Here is a 20311-nt window from a genome sequence, read left to right on the forward strand (position 1 = left end):
ATAAATTTTAACTCAATTCGAACTCGAAACTCGAATTATTTATTTAAATTAACATGCATAACTCGATTTAATTAATTTAAAATTTTATTTTATTTTTTATTTTTTCGAATTAAATAAAATTTTGGTTAGGGAGAAAATCCATGGACTTGACTCCTTTTTATTTGGTTGTTTTCTAATACGTTGATAGAGTTGTACATAAGCTGACCCCAACTGATCTCGTCATAAGGATGTTTATTGTGTACTTGTTGTGGACTACCTTCATATGTTGGATAACGCCTTAAGTTGTTAATTATGGTTTGCCTTTTTTTCTTTCAAAAAGAAAACCCCATAGAACACCATTTATTCAACTCCAACCAAATTACATCAGCCCAATTTTTTAAAAGAAGCCAAAACCTACAACCCAACCCATAACCAAGTCAATCCATAGCAAATTGGATTGAACCAGGCCGACTTGAGTCAAAGTGGGTCGGGTCAAAGGGTTTAATTGATGGAAGACATGGATTAATGTATAAATATATAATTTATAATTAAATGAAAATGATATTTTAATGTTTAAATTCTTTATTTTATAATGAAATTATATGTATCAAATGAAATAAAATCGTGAGGAATTTGTTTAAAAAAAAAAAACCTTTTACAATTTCTTACAAATTTTGAAATTCTCCATTATGTAGTGGCAAAGTTAGGATGTTAATCTTAGGGGCAGGTTAAATGTAATAACCGATTTAAACATATAAATAATCGACTCAAAAGAAGCAGTATTCCAACATGACAATCGATTTAAACATAAAAGCAATCGATCCAAAAAAAGAAATTAAAAATATTTTAAATCTTGGAGGCCGACTTATATTTTTGAGAGGTCCATAGTATATCAATAAAGAACTAAATTACAAAAATTTTAAACTTTGGGGAGATCATGGCACCCCTGAACCTTTATTAGGCTCCGTCATCTTCATTATGTTTAATAGAATAAGTAGTTTTTTTTTTTTAAAATTTAAAAACCTCAATAGAAATGGAATTATAACTCTCGTCCTATTGTGTCATCCAAGCACACCCTAATTTTAATGATAATAATATGCGTAATGATAAATCTCCCAAAATCAATGCATCACATTAAAATGATTTCATCAAAATGTATGATTGATATATTAAAGAAATAATGTTAGAAAATATAGTTTAAGAGTAGGATGAATTGTGATAGAATAAAATCATTGATCTCTCTACTACTAAAAATAAAACTTAAAATGAAAAAGAGGCTCTTTTCTTATTGTTGGCGTGTGTGATAATAAATTGAACAGTTCAAAATGTTGAATCTGAAGGTGGCCAAAGGAGTTCCCACCTAACGTGTTTGATGACTCTTTGAACAATATTGTTCCTTGCCTTTGACTTTGACTTTGACTTTCAATTATTTTTCTAAACTTATTCTTAAGTCATACAACATAATAGTATTATTATATAATTATCACCCAAAGTGTTATTCTTTATTAATGATACGCTAAAATAACACTTGTAATATGATATGTGGCTTGGGTTTGAGTCGTGCTAGTTGTACTGTTATTAGAATTTTATCCTCTTCTTATTTATATAATTAATATTTTAATGATTTAATGAATTTAAAAGGGCAGGTAAAGGCTTTGCCCCCAAATAGAAAAATTACTATACATGCCTTTTAAGAAATTAATATATGATTAAATTGCACATTGTCCCTTAAAATAATTTTTTATTAAGTCCCTTTAGAAAATAATAAAATCATAAATTAATACATGATAAAATTATATTTTAACTTCTAAAAATTTATAGTTCAATTTCAACCCTCTTAACAAAAATTTTGGATTCGCCCTGCTCTATCTTATAGATCTAGAATACTCTATATATTAATATATATTTAACGGTTGAAATTTTTAATATAAAACTAATAATTAAAAGTTCTAAATTTACATTAAAATTGATATGCATGATCTATATAAATAGACCATAGAATATAACATTTGAATTGTTAAAATTTTAACAATATAAATAATTATGGAAATATATAAAACTACTTTTAACATTATATATTTTTATTGATAAGGTTAAATTAGTTAACAAGAATTTGAAACCTAAAATAATTCAGGAATTTGAGATCAATTGTTCCAATAGAATGCGATCATTGAAGAGTTTTTAGTAGGTCGAGATTTGATATTAATGAATGAGTCGGATTAGATTTTATTTTAAATTTTATTTTATTTTTACTTAAATGGATTTAAGCCTTAGATTTAAATTTTATTAGGCATGTTTTTATATTTTATATAAAATATAAAATGATAAGAATTATTATTATTATAAATGTTTGTTATTTTATAAAAAAATTAAGTTTTGATAATTTTTAATGGAGTTGAGATTTGATTTATGAGCGACATAATTGAATCGGTCTTTTAAATAATAGTATATATATAATATATAGATAGGAATTCACTTATATCAGTGTATATAATTTTTATAAGATTAATATTACTATTTATTTTATAAAAGAACTCGAGTTGATATTATTGAGATATAGGATTAATTCAAAATTTATATGCCTGATAAACACATTTAGATTGATATTGTAAAATATTAATCCTATAAAAAGGTTAAGTTCTAAGGATAGTCCCTATACTTATAAATTTGTGTGGATTTAGTCCTTCTACTTTTATTTGTTCGAAATTAATCTCTTTACTTTTCAAATCACTTATTTTCATTCTTTTTGTTAAATTTTGTCCTAATATATATTTTAAAAATAGGTATAATCACAAATTTAACTCTCAACCTTTACAATTTTATTAATTTAGTCCCTACATTTTAAAATTCTTTTATACTTTTATAATTTTTTATGGGATAAGCTTCATTTTGGTCCTTGAACTCGATTTTTTTCTCATGCTGGTACCTAATTTTTTTGTACAAATTGATACATAAATTAGTAGTGTCACACGTTTTACTCCATTTTTTCTTTTTGTAATAATGTTAAATGTGATGAGATGTTACTCTAAAATTATTTCACAGCATAACATTAAAATTCAAATATAAAATATATATAAAATATATAAAAAAAAGCTAAAAGATGATACAAAATCTAAAAACATGGATATAAAAATTTAGAAAATTTAAAAGTATATACACTTAGCTTCTTCTTCAAAGTAAAAAATAAAATAAAAATCATTAACAAACTCTTCTTCTTCAACATCAAATATTTCTTTAAAATTTTCAAATTTGTTGGTGGACTTTGGTATGGGTTTATTTTTTTCATCTTTTATAGTGGAGAAATTTTTGAGGATGAAGAAAATTTAATAAAGAAATTTGTTTGTTTTAGCTGGAAATGGATGCTTTCAACAGTAATAGAAATAATAAGGTTAAGAAATATGAGATCATTTTGGTCCAATCTTAACAAACTAAAGAAGAAATGTGAAGTGTCCCATAAAATTAAAAATTAAAAATATATTTAATTTTCAGACAAAATCATTGAAAATGAATAATTTTAAAAATAGAAATAAATAATTATCTTTAAGGAAAAGTTTTTAATTTTAAGTTAGGTTTACACTACTCACAATGAATCCTCTCATCCATTTTATATTTAACTTCTTGATTGGGTAAATATCAACGCTATTAAAAAATTAAAAATAATTTAAATTCTAAATAAATCAACCAACCAAAATGTTAATATTTTATAAATATAATTACATAATTTTCTTCGCCCTTACTTTGTTTTGAAAGCACGCCCTATTCTAATATTTAAAATATGGTGGATATTTAAGTCCAATGCAAGACAACCTTAGTTTCTAACTTATTGGACCACCGGTTTAGGTTTTGAACCACATTGTTGACCGTTGATTTTTTTCCCATATTGGAAACTACGTATACCTTTTTTACTTTCTAGAAACTATTTATTAGAAAAAGTAACTAATAAATTTCTCATAGACTTCACTGCTTTTTTCTCTTTCTAACATTGTAATTTAATTATTAATATCATATTAATAAATACATTATTTTTATCTTTGTTGAGGGTATCAATAAAAAAAAGAGAACGTGATGGTACTGAAAAAAGTCAAGAGCCAAAGAAAGTATATAAGTAAAGAGACTAAGTACATAAAGGAGAAGGTTGAGGGTTATAAGGTAGCAGTGAATGCTTAAGGGTTGATCCTTTCTTTATAGTGTTGATGTGGTAAACTTGCTACTAATAAACAGTCATTGTAGAGCACATAGGGAGATGATCGTGATGGGGTTCATTTTGTCATTTTTTCTGAGTTATGGTACGAGGTTGTTATGTTCAAGTGTGGTTTGGTGGCTTAAATGGCATGTCCACAATAAGAGTGTTTACACTAAGAAAGCAATTGCATTGCGGAGCGAGCAACTTGTTCACAAGAATGGTAGATAAGACCCTTCTGAAGGTAACAGGTAGTCTGCTCACAGGAACTAATAACTTGATGAACAGAATCCTTCTAGAGGAGTCAGGAGATTAGATAGAAGTAGGTCTTCTGAGACGCTACTCATTCGGTAACCACCTGGACAATGGAGAGCAGCGGATTGCTTATGGGAGTTTTTCAGGTGGCTTGTTATGTTGCAACATGTCTAAAGCCGGAGGGTGTGTTACGATCTTGATATTGGTACATAAAAGTACCGATATGTTTTTAAATATTTTCATATATATTTATAGTATACTTTTTAGTTTCTTGATAAATCATATATAAATTTAAATATTTTTCACGCATATATTTATAGTCTAATTTTAATTTATTAATAAATTATATATTTTCTAAAATAAATTATATATTATATATACATGCAAATATATCTCAATTACATTCGAAATATGTTTATATGTAATATAAGTTTTAAAATTATTAATTAAGTACAATAATTTAATTTAATAACTATTAATTTTAAATGTAATTATAGAAAAATTGAAATAACTAAAATAAAAAATTTAAAAGTTGGTCTAAATGTCAAAATTCTTTATCAATTAGTATGAACTAGTACACATTAATACAAGTCAATATTGGCTAAAATGGGTCGAAGCATATCGAGATGGTCGAAATGTACCGAAATTTTAACTAAAACGAAACCTAAAATACTTGATACTAATTTAGAACTAAAATAATATATAGCAGCTAATACAAATGGTATTGATACAATATCAACTACTATCATGTCATCTCAAACAAGTGACAATATATATATACATTATTAACAAAATAACGCAAAAATAAATAGTTATTGCCATTAAGTAATATTAAATTTTTTATTAAATAAGTAATATTGAAATTTTTGAAATTAATGAATAAATTTTGTATTAAAATTATGTTGTGTATTTGATCTAATAGATTGAAGTAATCCTCAAATTGAGGAATTGCTAGGTTAATTTTAGTGAAATGATAATTTATTTATTTTTATCATTGTTTATTTTATATAATATTGTTTGAAGTTATAATTAACTTTAAAGTGCATATGCTGATTATTTTAAAAAATAGTTAATGAAAATTGTTTTACTGCTAACTTTTTCCTCTTTAAAATAAAATTTTACGTTGAATTTGTTTGAAGGTAAATTTTTATACGGAAAGTATTTTCAATCTTTTTTTTACGTAAAACAGGATGATTAGCATAAAAAAAATTTTTGTCAACATAAAATTACCCTTTATTCTTATAAAATATGTTACCAAATTTTTTTCATAATATATTTTTCAAATTGATAGGACTCTGTTCACTATAACAACCTCATGCACTACCTAAATATCAGGTTAAAGCACCGGGATGTTCCATTCTTTATTACATTCTTTACTTATCAAATATTTTCTTATAAACTTTAATAACTTTTCAATTTAGTCTCTCTTTGTCACAAAGGTTCAATATTCATTAATTAATCATATTAAATCAATATTTTTTTTGTTACACTTTAATAACATAATTTGTCTCAATATATTGTTTCACATATCAAATTTCTATGTGATTCACTTCTATTATTTCATCCATATATTTTCTTAAGTTTAACAATTTAGTCCATGTCATCATAAAAATTCCATATTTTTCCAAAATTTCACTTTTACAATACTTTATACATATTTTATCATCTCATAACACATTCATTAAACTTTTATCATAATTTCCTTATTCACATATTAAATTGTTTCACACTTAAACTTTTGTACATTTTTCAATTTAGTCTCTGTTGTCATGTAATTTATTTTTCACGACATAAGCACTTCAATCAAATAATTCATTATAATATCTTATTCCACATAACAAATTTTCATAAATATCACTTCTCTTGTTTCAATTATAAATTTCATAAAATTTACAATTTAATCCTTAACATAATGAAGACTCTTTATTTACTATAATTTTACCTTAACATCACTTTGTAATCAATTTACCTTTTATCATAAACCTCAAATTTATGTTTGTTTCATTGAAAAAATTTTTAAGAAATATTTTCATGAAATCTAGAAAAAAATAGAAAATATTTTACACATATTCATCCAAACACTAGAAAACATTAATTTTTTTAAAAATTATTTTCGATAAAACAAAGAAAGCTATGATAAAATGTTAAAATCCAAAACCATATTTCTACATTCTCAAGAGGAGCTATACCATTTTTTTATTTAAATTTTTGTTTCAATCAAGTAGAAGCATACATATGCGTGGTTGGTGATTCGAGAAATTTGGTTACAATATATTATTAATCCTTGTATTTTTAAAATTTGAGATTTAATTTCTATATTTTAAAAGTTAAAATTTAATCTTTTATGTTTTTAATTTAAAATTTTAATCTAACAATTTGCATCAAAATATTTATTTTCTATTAATCATATACAATGTCATATAAGGACAGTTTAATCAACTTGTTAAATTGATAAAATTTGTCGATAACACTAACGATGTTAATGATAGGATTGATTTTTAAATTAAAAAAATAAAACTTTTTTAAGTATATAGACTAAAGTATAGAGAAATTTTTATATTTTTATATTTATTTCAATTTTAAACTAGATGAAATGAGCCTGTAAACAATTATGGTGAAGTTTGAAGAACTGAATTTATTGAGTTAAATGCGAATTGCTATGCGCACCTAAAATGGAAGAAAAGGAAATGGGGGGTTTAATTTAAAATAATGGATGTTTAGTCAGCCATGGTGATTGCGACGAGGACAAGCACCACGCCCCATTTGACGGGGCCAAATTCATGTATATTATATACCCCACTTTTCAACCCACCCTTATAATTTCTTTCCCAAACACATTTCCCAAACCTAATTTCAAAGAAGAAAAAAAAAAAAAAGCTATTCTCTCTGTGTTTGCTTTCTGTCGCTGGCGCCTATACTGCACCCGCCACAATGGGTCAATCTCCTTCCGCCGCTTTAGACAGGGAAAGCTCCTTCAGCCACCGTTTTGGCTTTTTATCTTCTTCTAGTTTGGGTTCCAGCGATGGATTTTCCGATGAGATTTTTGCGAATCGGGATTACACCGCTGAGATTCCCGACGAGTGTTTAGCTTATGTTTTTCAATTCCTCGGCCATGGTGATCGGAACCGTTGTTCGCTTGTCTGCAAGCGGTGGCTGTGCGTTGACGGTTGGAGCCGCCACCGTTTGTCTCTCGACGCTCAATCTGAGATCGAAGCTTCTTTGCCTTCTATCTTTATGCGCTTCGATTCCGTAACCAAACTCACTCTACGTTGTAGCCGTAGATCAATCAGCTTAAGCGACCGCGCTTTGGTTGCTATGTCAATCCGTTGCCAAAACCTCACACGGCTTAAGCTCCGCGGTTGCCGCGAAATCAGCGATGAAGGGATGTCGGCTTTTGCTAAGAATTCTAAGAACCTAAGGAAACTTTCTTGTGGTTCTTGTACGTTCGGTGCCAAAGCTTTGAACGCTGTCCTTGATTATTGCTCGAATTTAGAAGAGTTATCGGTGAAAAGGCTCAGAGGAATCCACGACGGAGCTGAGGCGATCGGGCCTGGAGCGGCAGCTTCTTCGCTGAAAACGATTTGCTTGAAGGAGCTCGTTAACGGTCAGTCTTTTGAACCGCTTGTGGTTGGAGCAAAAAACCTTAAGGCTTTGAAAATTATACATTGTTTGGGTGATTGGGACAGAGTCCTTCAATTAATTGGGAATCGAAATCGAAACGGAAAAGAAAATATCCATCTTAATAACTATAATAGCAAAGGTAACAATGATGCTTTGATGGAAATTCACCTTGAGAGGCTTCAAGTAAGTGATATTGGCCTATCTGCTATTTCCAAATGCACCAAAATTGAAAATTTGCATATTGTGAAAACCCCAGATTGTTCAAATTATGGGCTTGTTAGTGTAGCTGAGCATTGTAAGTTGTTAAAGAAGCTTCATGTTGATGGTTGGAGGACTAATAGGATTGGAGATGAGGGTTTGGTTGCTGTAGCCAAACACTGTCCTAATTTAGAAGAACTTGTTCTGGTTGGCGTTAATGCTACCCATTTGAGCTTGGGAGCCATTGCTTCTAATTGCTCGAAACTTGAAAGATTAGCACTTTGTGGAAGTGGGACTATTGGTAATACAGAGATTGCGTGCATTGCAGCAAAATGTATGGCTTTGAAGAAACTTTGCATCAAGGGATGTCCTATTTCGGATATTGCCATTGAAGCACTGGGTTCTGGTTGTCCCAGTTTGGTGAAAATTAAGTTGAGGAAATGTAGGGGAGTGAGTTGTGAGGCTGGTGAATGGTTGCGCGAACAAAGGGGATCTCTAGTGATCAATATGGATGCTTGTGAGATAGATGGTGGTTTTGAGGCTAGTGTCAGCAATGGTGGAATACATGAAGTTGGGGTGGATTTTCCGCAGGTGGTTAGCCAAGTAACTGACAGAGATGCTTCGACGAGCAGCAATGGCAGGTTAGCATTGTTAAGGTCAAAGTTTGGGCTTTTTGCTAGTAGGAATTTTGTGGCATGCACATTTAGAAGGTGGTCTAACAATGATGATAGTTTTAATAGTAACTTGTGAATGATCCTTTTTAAGAGTTGGAACAATATTCTTGATTTGATCACAATGCAACTTTGTGAGACGAATCATTTTCTTAATGCTTTTTGTAGTTCTTGATTACATTTTTTCTTGGGAATGTGCAAATTTGGAAGGAAAAAGCATGGGAAATAATTGGCCACGTATTTTCTGATGATTTTTTGTAGTCGTATTGTATCTCCCCTTTCTACAATGTGTTATTTTTTTATATCTGTGCATAGATATTTGCACTTTGTATAAGAGGTGGCATTTTGTAGGTCTGAAATTAGATTCCATTCCCATGCCCATGGATTACTACCTTTTGAAATTCGAATCTCAATTCTAAACATATGTCCTTTCCTTCTACAACTCAATGTTTTGAATGGTCATGTTGATTTTCTAGAATCATTGGACGTACTTGGTAAGCCTTTTCTTTCATCTCGACTTTGATAAAGAAATTTCTTCTTAATTCTTGGTCTGAAATCGCATGCCTGATTTTTTTCAACTCTTTCACTGTGTTTAAACTTTAAACAGCCTTTGCAATTTTCTTTGAAATCTAAATTTTAAAGCTAGAACAGGCATTAATTCAACTTCCGGGGGAAATATCCTCTTATATTTACTTTCATTAAAAAGAAAACAAACTAAAACCAAGTCAAATTGTATTTTACTTTATTTATTAAAAAACGGACAAATTAATAAATTAAAGAGTAAATTAATCATTATGCTAAAAATTTCGTCTATTTTTACTGTTACATGCGCATTCAAGTTTGGTCATCGAGATTGACACGAGGGTTAGGGAAGGCTATATTTCTAGGAGCAAACTCTAAGTGAATATGAATTATATGAATACAAAAACAATTAGACTTGTAAGGTGACTATATTTTAAAAAATAAAAATCTTAAAAATAAATAATATTTTTTATAATTATTTTAAAACCACATTTAGGATGAACGTTCTCAAATTTTGTGTTGCACATAAATATATTTATATTTAATAAAATAATTTTTTAGATCATATAACTAATGTAAGTAATTATTATTAAAATAATTAAAATATATAATACTAATCATAATTAATCTATAACTATAATACTAATTAAGTAATAATTAATTTAAAAAATATTTATTATTAATATTGAATTATTATTTCATGTTAAAATATAAAATTCAACTCAAACTCAATTAACAATATTATTCATATAATTTTATCTAATACAAAATTAATGAACTTATTTTACAAATGCCCTGCCAAAAATAAAAGCAACTTCAGCATAACAGACTATTACTCCTGAAATCTTACTCTACATATATCGAATAATAATAGGACTTTAATAATACTAAAAGTTTGTTCAGTGATTCTTTAAATGCTGTTTGAATACTAATGCATATTTCTATAAGGCTAAATCTTAGCTTTAATTTATATATAATTATAACACTATTTAAGTTATAATCTATTTATAAGGCTAAATATTATTTTAATTCATATATAACCATAACCTTAATAAAGTGATAATCAATTTAAAATAATACATATAACTTAATATAGATCTAAAGTTTAATTACATAATAATAATTGTGACACTATTAATAAAATAAATAAAATAAAATTATTTCATATTTTATATTAAAACTCTATTAATAAAATAATCATAATTTTTATATTATATCAATAATATTTTAGTATGCTTATTTGAAAAGAATTGTGAATTCATGGTTAAATTATTTTGTTATTGTTATATAATAATTAATAATATATGCATTAACTAAATTGTGATTATTCAAAAAAACAATGGAAATCTTGTCTCCACGTTCTTCGCCGATGGCTATGTTGAAGGATAAAACTACCAAGAAAGTTCGCATGCCAAAGGATGATCTGGGGGTTGATCAACATATTATGGTTGTCGATGAATATGGGAGTCCCAATGGGATTGATAGGCACTTTAACTCACGGGTGTCTTTCAAAGACATGCTACTTGGGGCTTCGAGGGCTACAGAATGGGTATTGCACAAACAAAATAATGATGTACAATTGCTTGATGAAGATGTGACTAGTAACTGCAGCAAAATTAATTTTTAGCGGCGTTTTTTAAGGTCTTTAGCGGTGCTTTAACAAGCACCGCAAAAAACGCCGCTATAGATGGCGCCACTAAAGTTTACAGCGTTTATTTGAAAAAAATACCGCTAAAGATCATGACCTTTAGCGACGCTTTTTCCACAAATGCCGCTAAAGATTCTTTAGCAGCGCTTTTCCTACAAACGCCGCTAAAGATCAAGACCTTTAGCAGCACTTTTCTCAAAAATGCCGCTAAAAGTCATGAAATTCAAAAAAATATATATTACAAAATATTATAAAAGTCATGAAAATATAAAAATTTAAAATTCATTATCAAATTAAATTTTCTATTAAAATTTTAACTTTAAAACTAAATACAAAAATTAATGAATTTAAATTTAGAATTTAAAATAATAAAATAATAACACAATTAAAATCAAAAGTTAGAACTCAAGTTATCTTAAATATTAAAATAAAAGTAAAAATTTAGAATCAAAACTAAAATAAATAATAAAAATTAGATTAAATATAAAGATATCAATAAAATAAAATATTATAATGAAGTTCCTTAAATGAAATAAGGACTTAATTCCCATGTGAAATATCAACATTGATTATTTAAATTGATTAACTAAGTCAAAATTGCAATTTGTGTTTTTCTTCTTTCAACTCAAATAAAAATAAAATGTTGAAACAAAACAATTAAATAAAAAATTAGAATAATTAGTTGACAGGAGATTATTATTAAGTATATGCAAATATGCAAGTAGACGATTACAAAATAGGGTGTAGAAGGACAACAACAAAATTAACATAGTTACTCACAGCATCTTCTGCCTGTTGAACCAAGGCTGTACCTTCAGCAGTAACATGCTGCAACAAGGAAGTACTTTAGGTTTAGTTTTTAGGGACATGAGAAAGAAGATCAATTGGTTTGCAGAACAGAGAAAACAAAATATTCAGACCTGCTTGAATACATTAGCAACAGGCTCCAAGCCTCGAGGTATTTTACAATAAAGCCTGTACATCCTAGAAAGATCCTCCACCTACAGAGTGTAAAGAAGGCCAAGTTAATATCTAACGCATACATTTGCTGGAGCTAATAGCAAGAAGAGTAAGCATTGCTAGAAAAGAAAAAGATTGAACAATACCTTGTCATCTCTAAGCAAGGCCCTGCATCCTGAATGCTCCTTTTCAAGTAGCCAATTTGCATATGTGACCAACAACTCATGTTGCACTTTCTAGATAAAGAACAAACAGTAATAAATAGAATGCTCTAGGAATTATAGAACTATCTTTATAAGAACTTATTGTTAATTCTTATCACATAATTCCATGTCAATTCATACGTCAAAAACATGCAATCTCAATGCCTAGGTAACGAGAAGGAAACATATAAAACAACAACCAGATCTTTCCACTCAAAGAGAATTCACCCAGCTTCTATTGTTACATCTAAGTGACTACTTTCATTCATCAAACACTATTCATTTGAGTGACTGTCTTTGAGCAAAGAATTAACGAAATTCACTAAGAAAAAGAAAATCACCATCAAGCCAAAATTAAGCTCACAGAAAAAAGGCTCTTTATTAACCTATTCCAGCCATTTCACTCACCTTTAACAATTTTGTCTCACTGCTTGAATGCAGGTAATGAGACACTCTCTCCCTTTCCTTTCTCAAGCATTCTTCAGACTGCATTAACATTAAAGTAAATAAAACAATTAGAACCATCTCAATTAATCAGAGTAAAAAACTTAAAACCTATAAAAAAACAAAAGCAGGAAAACTTAAGCACTTGCCTTCAACATGTATTCCGGACAAGAATCTTCCTCAATCCAGCTTGATGCCTTCCGTGAATAGTAAGCACTAGTATCTTGAAGCAAATCTTCTTCAAAGAATTTTTGGGTACACATGTTGTATATGGTACTGTGATAGTCCAATAAAAGAATAATGATGAGAACCAAAATAAAACAAACAACTAAAAATAATAACTAACGGCTCAAAAGAAATCAGCAAAACTGAATCAACTACCAGGCTATACCATGTGGGCTAGATCGCAACTTACCTCAACCCCCACTCCCTCACCCTTTGCTGAAAGATGTGATTCAGACCTACATCCTTATGCATAACCAAACAATTTTACCAGCTAAATTAAGTCCAGAGACTCTGATAACAAGCTTGAAATGTTTATTAGGGCATTAGATTTCTACTAGCTGCTTATTTGTTCAGCAATTTCAATTTTTAAATTATTTTGAAGCATCAATCAAAATACACTAATGTCTAACTACAATAACTAGAAAAGTACTGAGTTAGCTGTCAGACTCATCATAGTTAAAAGAAATTTATAAAATTTATGAGATTTGTAAGCTAAAGAAATCTCAGCCTCTAAGGGATCAATATAAGATGTAACCTGGAGCTAATGCTAAAAGCCCTTAGCATCCAATTGTAGCAGACACTGATCATTGAACCACGTCAAAAGTGAGAGATTTGAAAATTTGGGTATTCCAAGAATGAGCCCATTGAGAGTTAATAGGAGTTCTAAGAGAAAAAATCTAATAGCTACAAACTAGACGTGAAGAATATCAGACATTGGGCATTTGGTCTAGTGGGCATTTGTGTCCAAGTATAGGCATAGAGTATAGTTCTCCAATTATACGGGAAAACTCAAAAAATTTAACACACACTTACTTAGACCCGGGTTACGGGTTTTGTTATTAAGAGAATCCTTCCTAGTTCTTACCAATTAAAAGATGCCTCAGTGAAGGATGCTAATGCCACTCCACCAACAACTGGTATGAGGGAGAACACTATCCAAAATGTAGGCCACTGCAAAAATGAAATTGTTAAAAACAAAGTCAATGACATGATAGTATTAATTTATCAGATTTCAGAGCCAAGTGTAGATGACACAAGTATATTTGAGTTATTAAAATTTTGTTCGATATATTTTAAGAAATCTTAAGCATCATATCTCCATATTCATATTTGAAATATAATTACAAACAAGCTCCTCATTTCTATAAAAACTGGAGAGCTGAAAGAATTGGAACCTCAAACATTCAGAAAAAGAAAAAAATACTTGTTGGTTTCAAACAGTAATCAAATCAAACAGTACATAAACTCATACCTCTCGAAGAAAAAGAACAGAGAATAAGACTATGAAAAAGGGCTCCATTGCTTTAATGGTGTGAGTGAAGGAGACATTAACTCTCCCAATACTAACATTTGTCAAAAGGTTGCCAAGAGTGTGAACTATAGCCAATGGAATGATTACTGCAAGCTGAAAATTGCTTCGTAAAAAAAACACTTTACTTTCAGAATTGAAACAGAACTATGTGATTGAAATTTATGAAAAATACCTGAGAACGAGTAAGCTTTGGTCGATGGTAAAGATTTGAAGCCCACATTATAAGGATCATCAAAGTCCCACACCCAAAGTGGAAAGCTGTAACTGTTGCTGGAAACGTATACACCTTTAAAACCTTCATAAACAACAAGAATGCACTTGATATTCTACCACTTTTAACCATCAAAAGCTAACTTCAAGTTCTACCCATTGCTTTAAATTGCATTTTAATCTCAATGGGAGCTTGGTTTCCAAGAAAACAGACAAGACTAGAGGAAAATGAAAAAAAGCTACATCTTTAGCTTCAAGATGTGACTAGTGGTCTAATGAAAGACCCAGTTTATTATTACACAAACAGAAAGAGAGATGAAATTGGATTTATAACCTGCTTGTTGAAAATGTTGAAGTAGATATTCAAAATATACCAAATGGCAAACATGGCTCCAAGTTGCATGCTCGTAGCTAAACCACTAGAGTCATTTGTGTCGCCTATGTTTCCAGGAACCGGTGTAGCCCTGACCTTGAAGCCATCACATCTTCCATCTGAAATGAGGAATGACTCGTTGATTCGACGAGCATTGAAGCGGGAACAAGAAAAAAGATGAGAAGCTTTTTGAAATGAAAGTCCATTGATGGATCTGAGGAGACCTAATGGCTTTAATGAAGACAAGTTCCAGAGTGAACCAGAGGGCTGCCGATTTGGGGAAATTGGGGGAAAAAATAAAGGAAATCGGGGTAGGGGAGAAATGATTTGGGAAAAATAAAATGGGACAGAAAACAGAAGAAATTTCAAGTGAAATTTTAGGATTTCTTTGGGGAGGGAACCGATTTTGGGAAAAGAAAGGAGGGAAGAAAAAAAGATTTCTTGTCAAATTTTGGGATTTCGGGGGGAAGGGGGGAACGAAAAAGTCTAATGCATTTTGGGTAACAAGATGGCACCATTTTGTGTAAAAAATTTTGCGATAAAAAACACCTGTTTACTTTTTACGGCATTTTTAATAAAAACGTCACAAAAAGTTATTTTCTCACTTTTTTGCTCTGCTAAAATTTTTTATTTTGTTTTAATATATATAAATTTTATCATTATCTCTTAAATAATTTAAATTATATTTAATTATATGTATACACCTAAATTTTGATAGAGATACATCTCGAATTATATATGAATTTCGGTTTAATGTGTAATTACAGACTTGAAATTCTAATTGTGGTTTAAATGTATAGTTAAAACTTTAATTTTGATTTAATCATACACGTTTTAAATAATTAGATAAAATTTGAATTTTTATATATTTTTATATATCAAATTGTTTAGATTAAATATTTTAAATATAAAAGCATTAATTGATTACATAAAATTTCATCATTTAACAAATCTCAAGTTAAATCCTAAATATATATAAAGTTTAACTATTATCTCTTAAATAAATTAAACTATAATCATAATTTTAATATCTTAAATTTAATATATATTATCTCTTTTACGAATATATAATAAATTATTTAATATATAAATTAAAAATACTAATTAATCTAAACCTAAACCCGTAACTTTTATCCCCTAAACCCTAAATCATACAACATAACCCCTAAACCCCTAACCCCTAATCCCTAACCCCTAACCCCTAAACCTTAAACCCCAACCCTTAAACCATAAACTATAAACCATAATCCATAAACCCATAACCCATAATCCATAAACCTTAAAATAGTAACTCTTAAATTTTAAACCTTAAATCATATACCCTAAGCCATAAATCTTAAACATAATTAATTCAATATTTTAAAATTAAGACTATCTCTTTTACTATTATATAAGAATTTATTTAATATATAAATTAAAAACAATAAGTCATATACCCAAAAACTTTAAATTATTTTAAATAATAGTATTTTAATTTTTTCATTTTTAACAAATATTTTCTATAATAAAATTCAAAACACAATTAACTTTATGATTATAACCAAAATAACAATTAATTTTATATAGACTTTTAAATTAATTTTTATATAAACTTTTAATAAATATACGAGTTAAATACTATCTTTTCGCATAAGAGTGTTAAATCTTAAAAAGAAAAAGTAATTCTAAACCACCTAATCTTTAAAAGTTAAAATATGAGATAAGTATTTGTACTTTTCAGAAAATTAAAATTTAGTCATTATATTTCTATTCTTAAGAATTTAATTCTCTATGTTTCAAATTTCTAAATTTAAGTTTAATTGTTAAAATTAATTTTTATTATTATTAAATTAGTTAGGGATTTGGATATAGAATTTGGGAATGGGTGATAATACTTTAGGGATTTAGGATGAGGAAGAAGGGGGAAATAAAACTGGGGAAAAATAGGGAAAATGTTAAGTGTATCAAGTGTGGGTAAAAAATAAGATAGCTAAACAACGAAGTTTTGAACAAAATAATTTAACATTAGCGGCGTTTATAACCTAGCGCCGCTAAAAATGCACCTATTACGGCGTTTAGGGTTTTAGGGGTTATAATTTAGTATTTAGGGTTTGTTAAGATTTAGGGGTTTACTATTTTAGGGGTTATAAAGTAGTGTTTATGATTTTTTTAGGGTTTAAGATTTTAAGAGTTATATGTCTTTTAGCGGCGTTTTACCAAAAGCGCTGGTAATGCCCTGTCTTTTAGCGACGTTTTACCAAAAGTGCCGCTAATGCCCTGGTTTTTAGCGGCGTTTTACCAAAAGCGCCGCTAATGATCTGGTTTTTAGTGGCGTTTTTGGTAAACGCCGCTATTGCTCTGTGTTTTACAATTTTTGCAGCGTTTTTTGATAAAACGCCGCTAATTGGAATAGAAGATGGTTACCTTCGATTTGATTTCTGAAAGGGCCTATCAGATTTTGTACAAGAGTATGGCTCAAGTGGTTTTGGTCAAGCTTTTGGGAAGGAAGATAAGTTTCCAGATTCTTTCTAATAAAATTTATCACCTATGAAAGTCATCCACTTCTGTTAAAATCATGGATTTGGAGAACGATTATTTCAGGGTGAAGATCCAGATAGGAATGGAATATGTTCAGGCTCTCACAGAAGGACTGTGGTTGTCTTTGGGCAATATTTAACGTTTCAACCATGGTAGAAGTTCTTCTCTACTAGTCAACCTTATCCGTCGAATGTAGTGGCTAGATCCGCCTTCCTGGTCTCCTGAGTTTTTTGTATCGGAAGAGTGTCTTAACAAGCATTGGAAAAACTATTGGGCATGTCATTAAACTGAATGATAATACTTGTAATGCGATAGGGGTCGGTTCATCAGTATGGCTATTCTCCTTGATCTTAACAAGCCTTTGGTCTCTAGAATTAAAGTGGATGGTCGCCTTCAATGTGTGGAATATGAGTCCCTCCTCAACATTTGTTTTTCTTGTAGGCGTTGTGGGCATTTGAGAGATTCCTGCTCCTGTGTTTCTGCACATGAAATACATAATGAAGAGTTGGCTGTGCAAATAGTAGATTGAGGGAACCATGAAGCTCCTGTTATGGTCGAGAAGGAATATGATTCGGATATGTTTAGACCTTAGATGTTAGTAGATCGTCAGAGTAGTAAGATCAATTAGAAATAGACGACTGCTCGAGATGGAAGGAAATGGTCAGTTTCATCGAGATTATGCTTCAATGCTCTATAAGATTTACGAGATAAGAATCATGAGGGATTCTAGGAGTCTGTTCCCGTTGATTCAGCCAAATTAAAAGGCAAATGGGTTGCCATTTATAATAACCCCTTAGGAGAAGACATGTCAACACACAAGATGGCTTTTACTCAGGTGCTTCGTTACTCCGATTCAGGCTTGGATTTTGGGGCGGTCGTTATGGAATCAGGCCTAGAGGCGAGATGGTCTGCTAAAGAGACGGGTTTGCCTGATAGTTAGGCCTCAAGATAAACAAGCTCGAATGGATGTTGGACTTTCTAAGTTGGGTTCTAAGGATTGCTGAACTAAATGGGTGTCATACTACAAAGCATTTTAAATACTTGACCCAAATCCCAACTCCTCTTCATTCAACTTGCGAGTTATTAATCACAGGGAAATTTCAAAGTTGTAGACGGTGGAAAATTCCAGTACGGTTATTGTTTCGTTGGTACAAGGACCGCATTAGGAATTTGTAGAAAAGATAGGTGCGACGATTTTGAACTCGAAATGTCATTCGGTTATTAATTTTGTTGAGAATCGGAACCCTAACATTCCCATGGGCAATGTGATTTTTATTGATCCATTACCAAAACAAGTTGTGCATACTATTGGTTGGATCTCGTTGAAAGTTAATGAACCTAAACGTTTGAGGAAAGCTTCCCACATTTTTCGAGGTAAATGAAGTAAATTTAAGGTGAGGGCTTATGATCATGAGCCTGTAGCTGAAGCGATAATAAAGGTTGTAGACAGAACTAGGTCTGAAAGCTTGATTATGGACTCAGGTTGTTTACAAGAGGCTTCAGCGGTTTCTGATGAGGCGACCAACTTGGATGCTTAGGGTGGGTTTATTCCATGTTTCTTTTATTTTCTTTTCATTAACTCTATGATGTTACCAAGTCTGTTTGTTTGGAACTGTCAAGGGTGTGCGCCTCCTAAATTTGTTTGGATTGTTAGAGATTATTTTGCAAATTTTGAGGTTGATATTGTTGCTTTTCTTGAGACACGTGTTAGTGGTTCGAAGGCTGACGAAATCATCTCGAAGATTGGTTTGGACTGTTCCCATAGGATAAAAGCTCGAGGCTTTGCTGGGGGTTTATGGACTTGTTGGAAAAATAGTGTCCAGGTCCACGTTCTTTTCAATGATCCACAGTTTATTCATTATTGTTTGGGAAAGAAGATGGGTTCAACAAATATTCTGGTGATGTTTGTTTATAGTTACGCGGATAAGCAAAAACGTAAGGTCTTGTGGGATCTATTGGATCAGGTTGCACAATCTGTTAACGAGCCTTGGGTTTTGATTGGGGATTTCAACTTTCTTCTCACCCCGAATGAAAAGAGAGGGGGTCACCCAATTATTTCTGGATGTAAATTATTCCAGAATTGTTTTCATAGCAATGGCTTGAGGGACCTTGGTTTCAAATGTCCTCAATTTACTTGGAGAAGATAGGCTATTTTTGAAAGACTTGATCGGAAAATTGGGAATAGTGAGTGGTGTCGTTTCTTCTCTAATGCAACAGTCTTTCATCTCCCTTGTCTCAAATCTGATCATAGTCCTATTTTGTTATCCATGAATTCTCCTAGCCACGCCCTTTGAGTTAGGCCTTTTCGCTTTTTAACTTCTTGGGTGTCTCATCCTACGTTTTCTCAATTTGTTCGGGATAATTTGAGACATGGGTCAAAAATATTTGGTAATCTTATTTCTCTTACTACTAATATTTAAAAAAAATAAAATTTTGAGGTTTATGGTCACATCTATCAAAGATGGTCCATGTATCTTCTGAATCTTGAAGTTGAGTTGCAAGTCAAGCATGAGAAGGTTCTGGATGAGGAAGAATTACTTTGGAAGCAAAATTTGAGATTTGACTGGATTCAGTTTGGAAACCGCAATAGGAAGTTTTTCCATAATAAAGCTCTCGTAAGGCAGAATTCTAACAAAAATTCTGCTTTGAAGTTTGGGGATTGTTGGTGCTATAATAATGAGGTTCTCATTCTTAAGATCAAGAATCCTGAATTTTTGTCCCATTATCGTCTAATAAATCTATGTAATGTTCTGTACAAGATTGTTACTAAGGTTATTGCCAACCGTCTCAAGCCAATTTTCCATTCCCTCATCGTTCAAAATCAAGTCAGTTTCGTGGCGGGGAGACAAATCAAAGACAACAATATTATTGCCCAAGAGACTGTACATTTGATGCGCACCAAAAAAGGGAAAACCTGGATGGCTATAAAAATGGACCTGGAGAAAGCATACGATAACTCTATTGGAATTTTATTGAAGATACCTTATTGGATG

The 20311-nt window shown here is 30.3% G+C and overlaps 2 protein-coding genes across 2 annotated transcripts; one reads left to right on the forward strand and one right to left on the reverse strand.

The window, feature by feature from the left end:
* Window positions 1–7076: 7076 nt before the first annotated feature.
* On the forward strand, window positions 7077–9326 carry LOC108487178 (F-box protein SKIP2-like). Its single transcript, XM_017791446.2, has one exon. The coding sequence runs from the start codon at window positions 7346–7348 to the stop codon at window positions 8981–8983; it is 1638 nt and encodes a 545-aa protein (XP_017646935.1). The 5' UTR covers window positions 7077–7345; the 3' UTR covers window positions 8984–9326.
* Window positions 9327–11618: 2292 nt separating this feature from the next.
* On the reverse strand, window positions 11619–15311 carry LOC108487615 (uncharacterized). Its single transcript, XM_017792000.2, has 9 exons — window positions 14763–15311; window positions 14391–14513; window positions 14159–14311; window positions 13772–13857; window positions 12831–12957; window positions 12646–12723; window positions 12181–12270; window positions 11995–12075; window positions 11619–11902 (listed from the first exon to the last, which is right to left on the reverse strand). The coding sequence occupies exons 1-9, from the start codon at window positions 14829–14831 to the stop codon at window positions 11804–11806; spliced, it is 906 nt and encodes a 301-aa protein (XP_017647489.2). The 5' UTR covers window positions 14832–15311; the 3' UTR covers window positions 11619–11803.
* Window positions 15312–20311: the final 5000 nt, after the last annotated feature.

The sequence above is a fragment of the Gossypium arboreum genome, chromosome 10 (assembly GCF_025698485.1).
Source record: "Gossypium arboreum isolate Shixiya-1 chromosome 10, ASM2569848v2, whole genome shotgun sequence".
NCBI lineage: Eukaryota > Viridiplantae > Streptophyta > Magnoliopsida > Malvales > Malvaceae > Gossypium > Gossypium arboreum.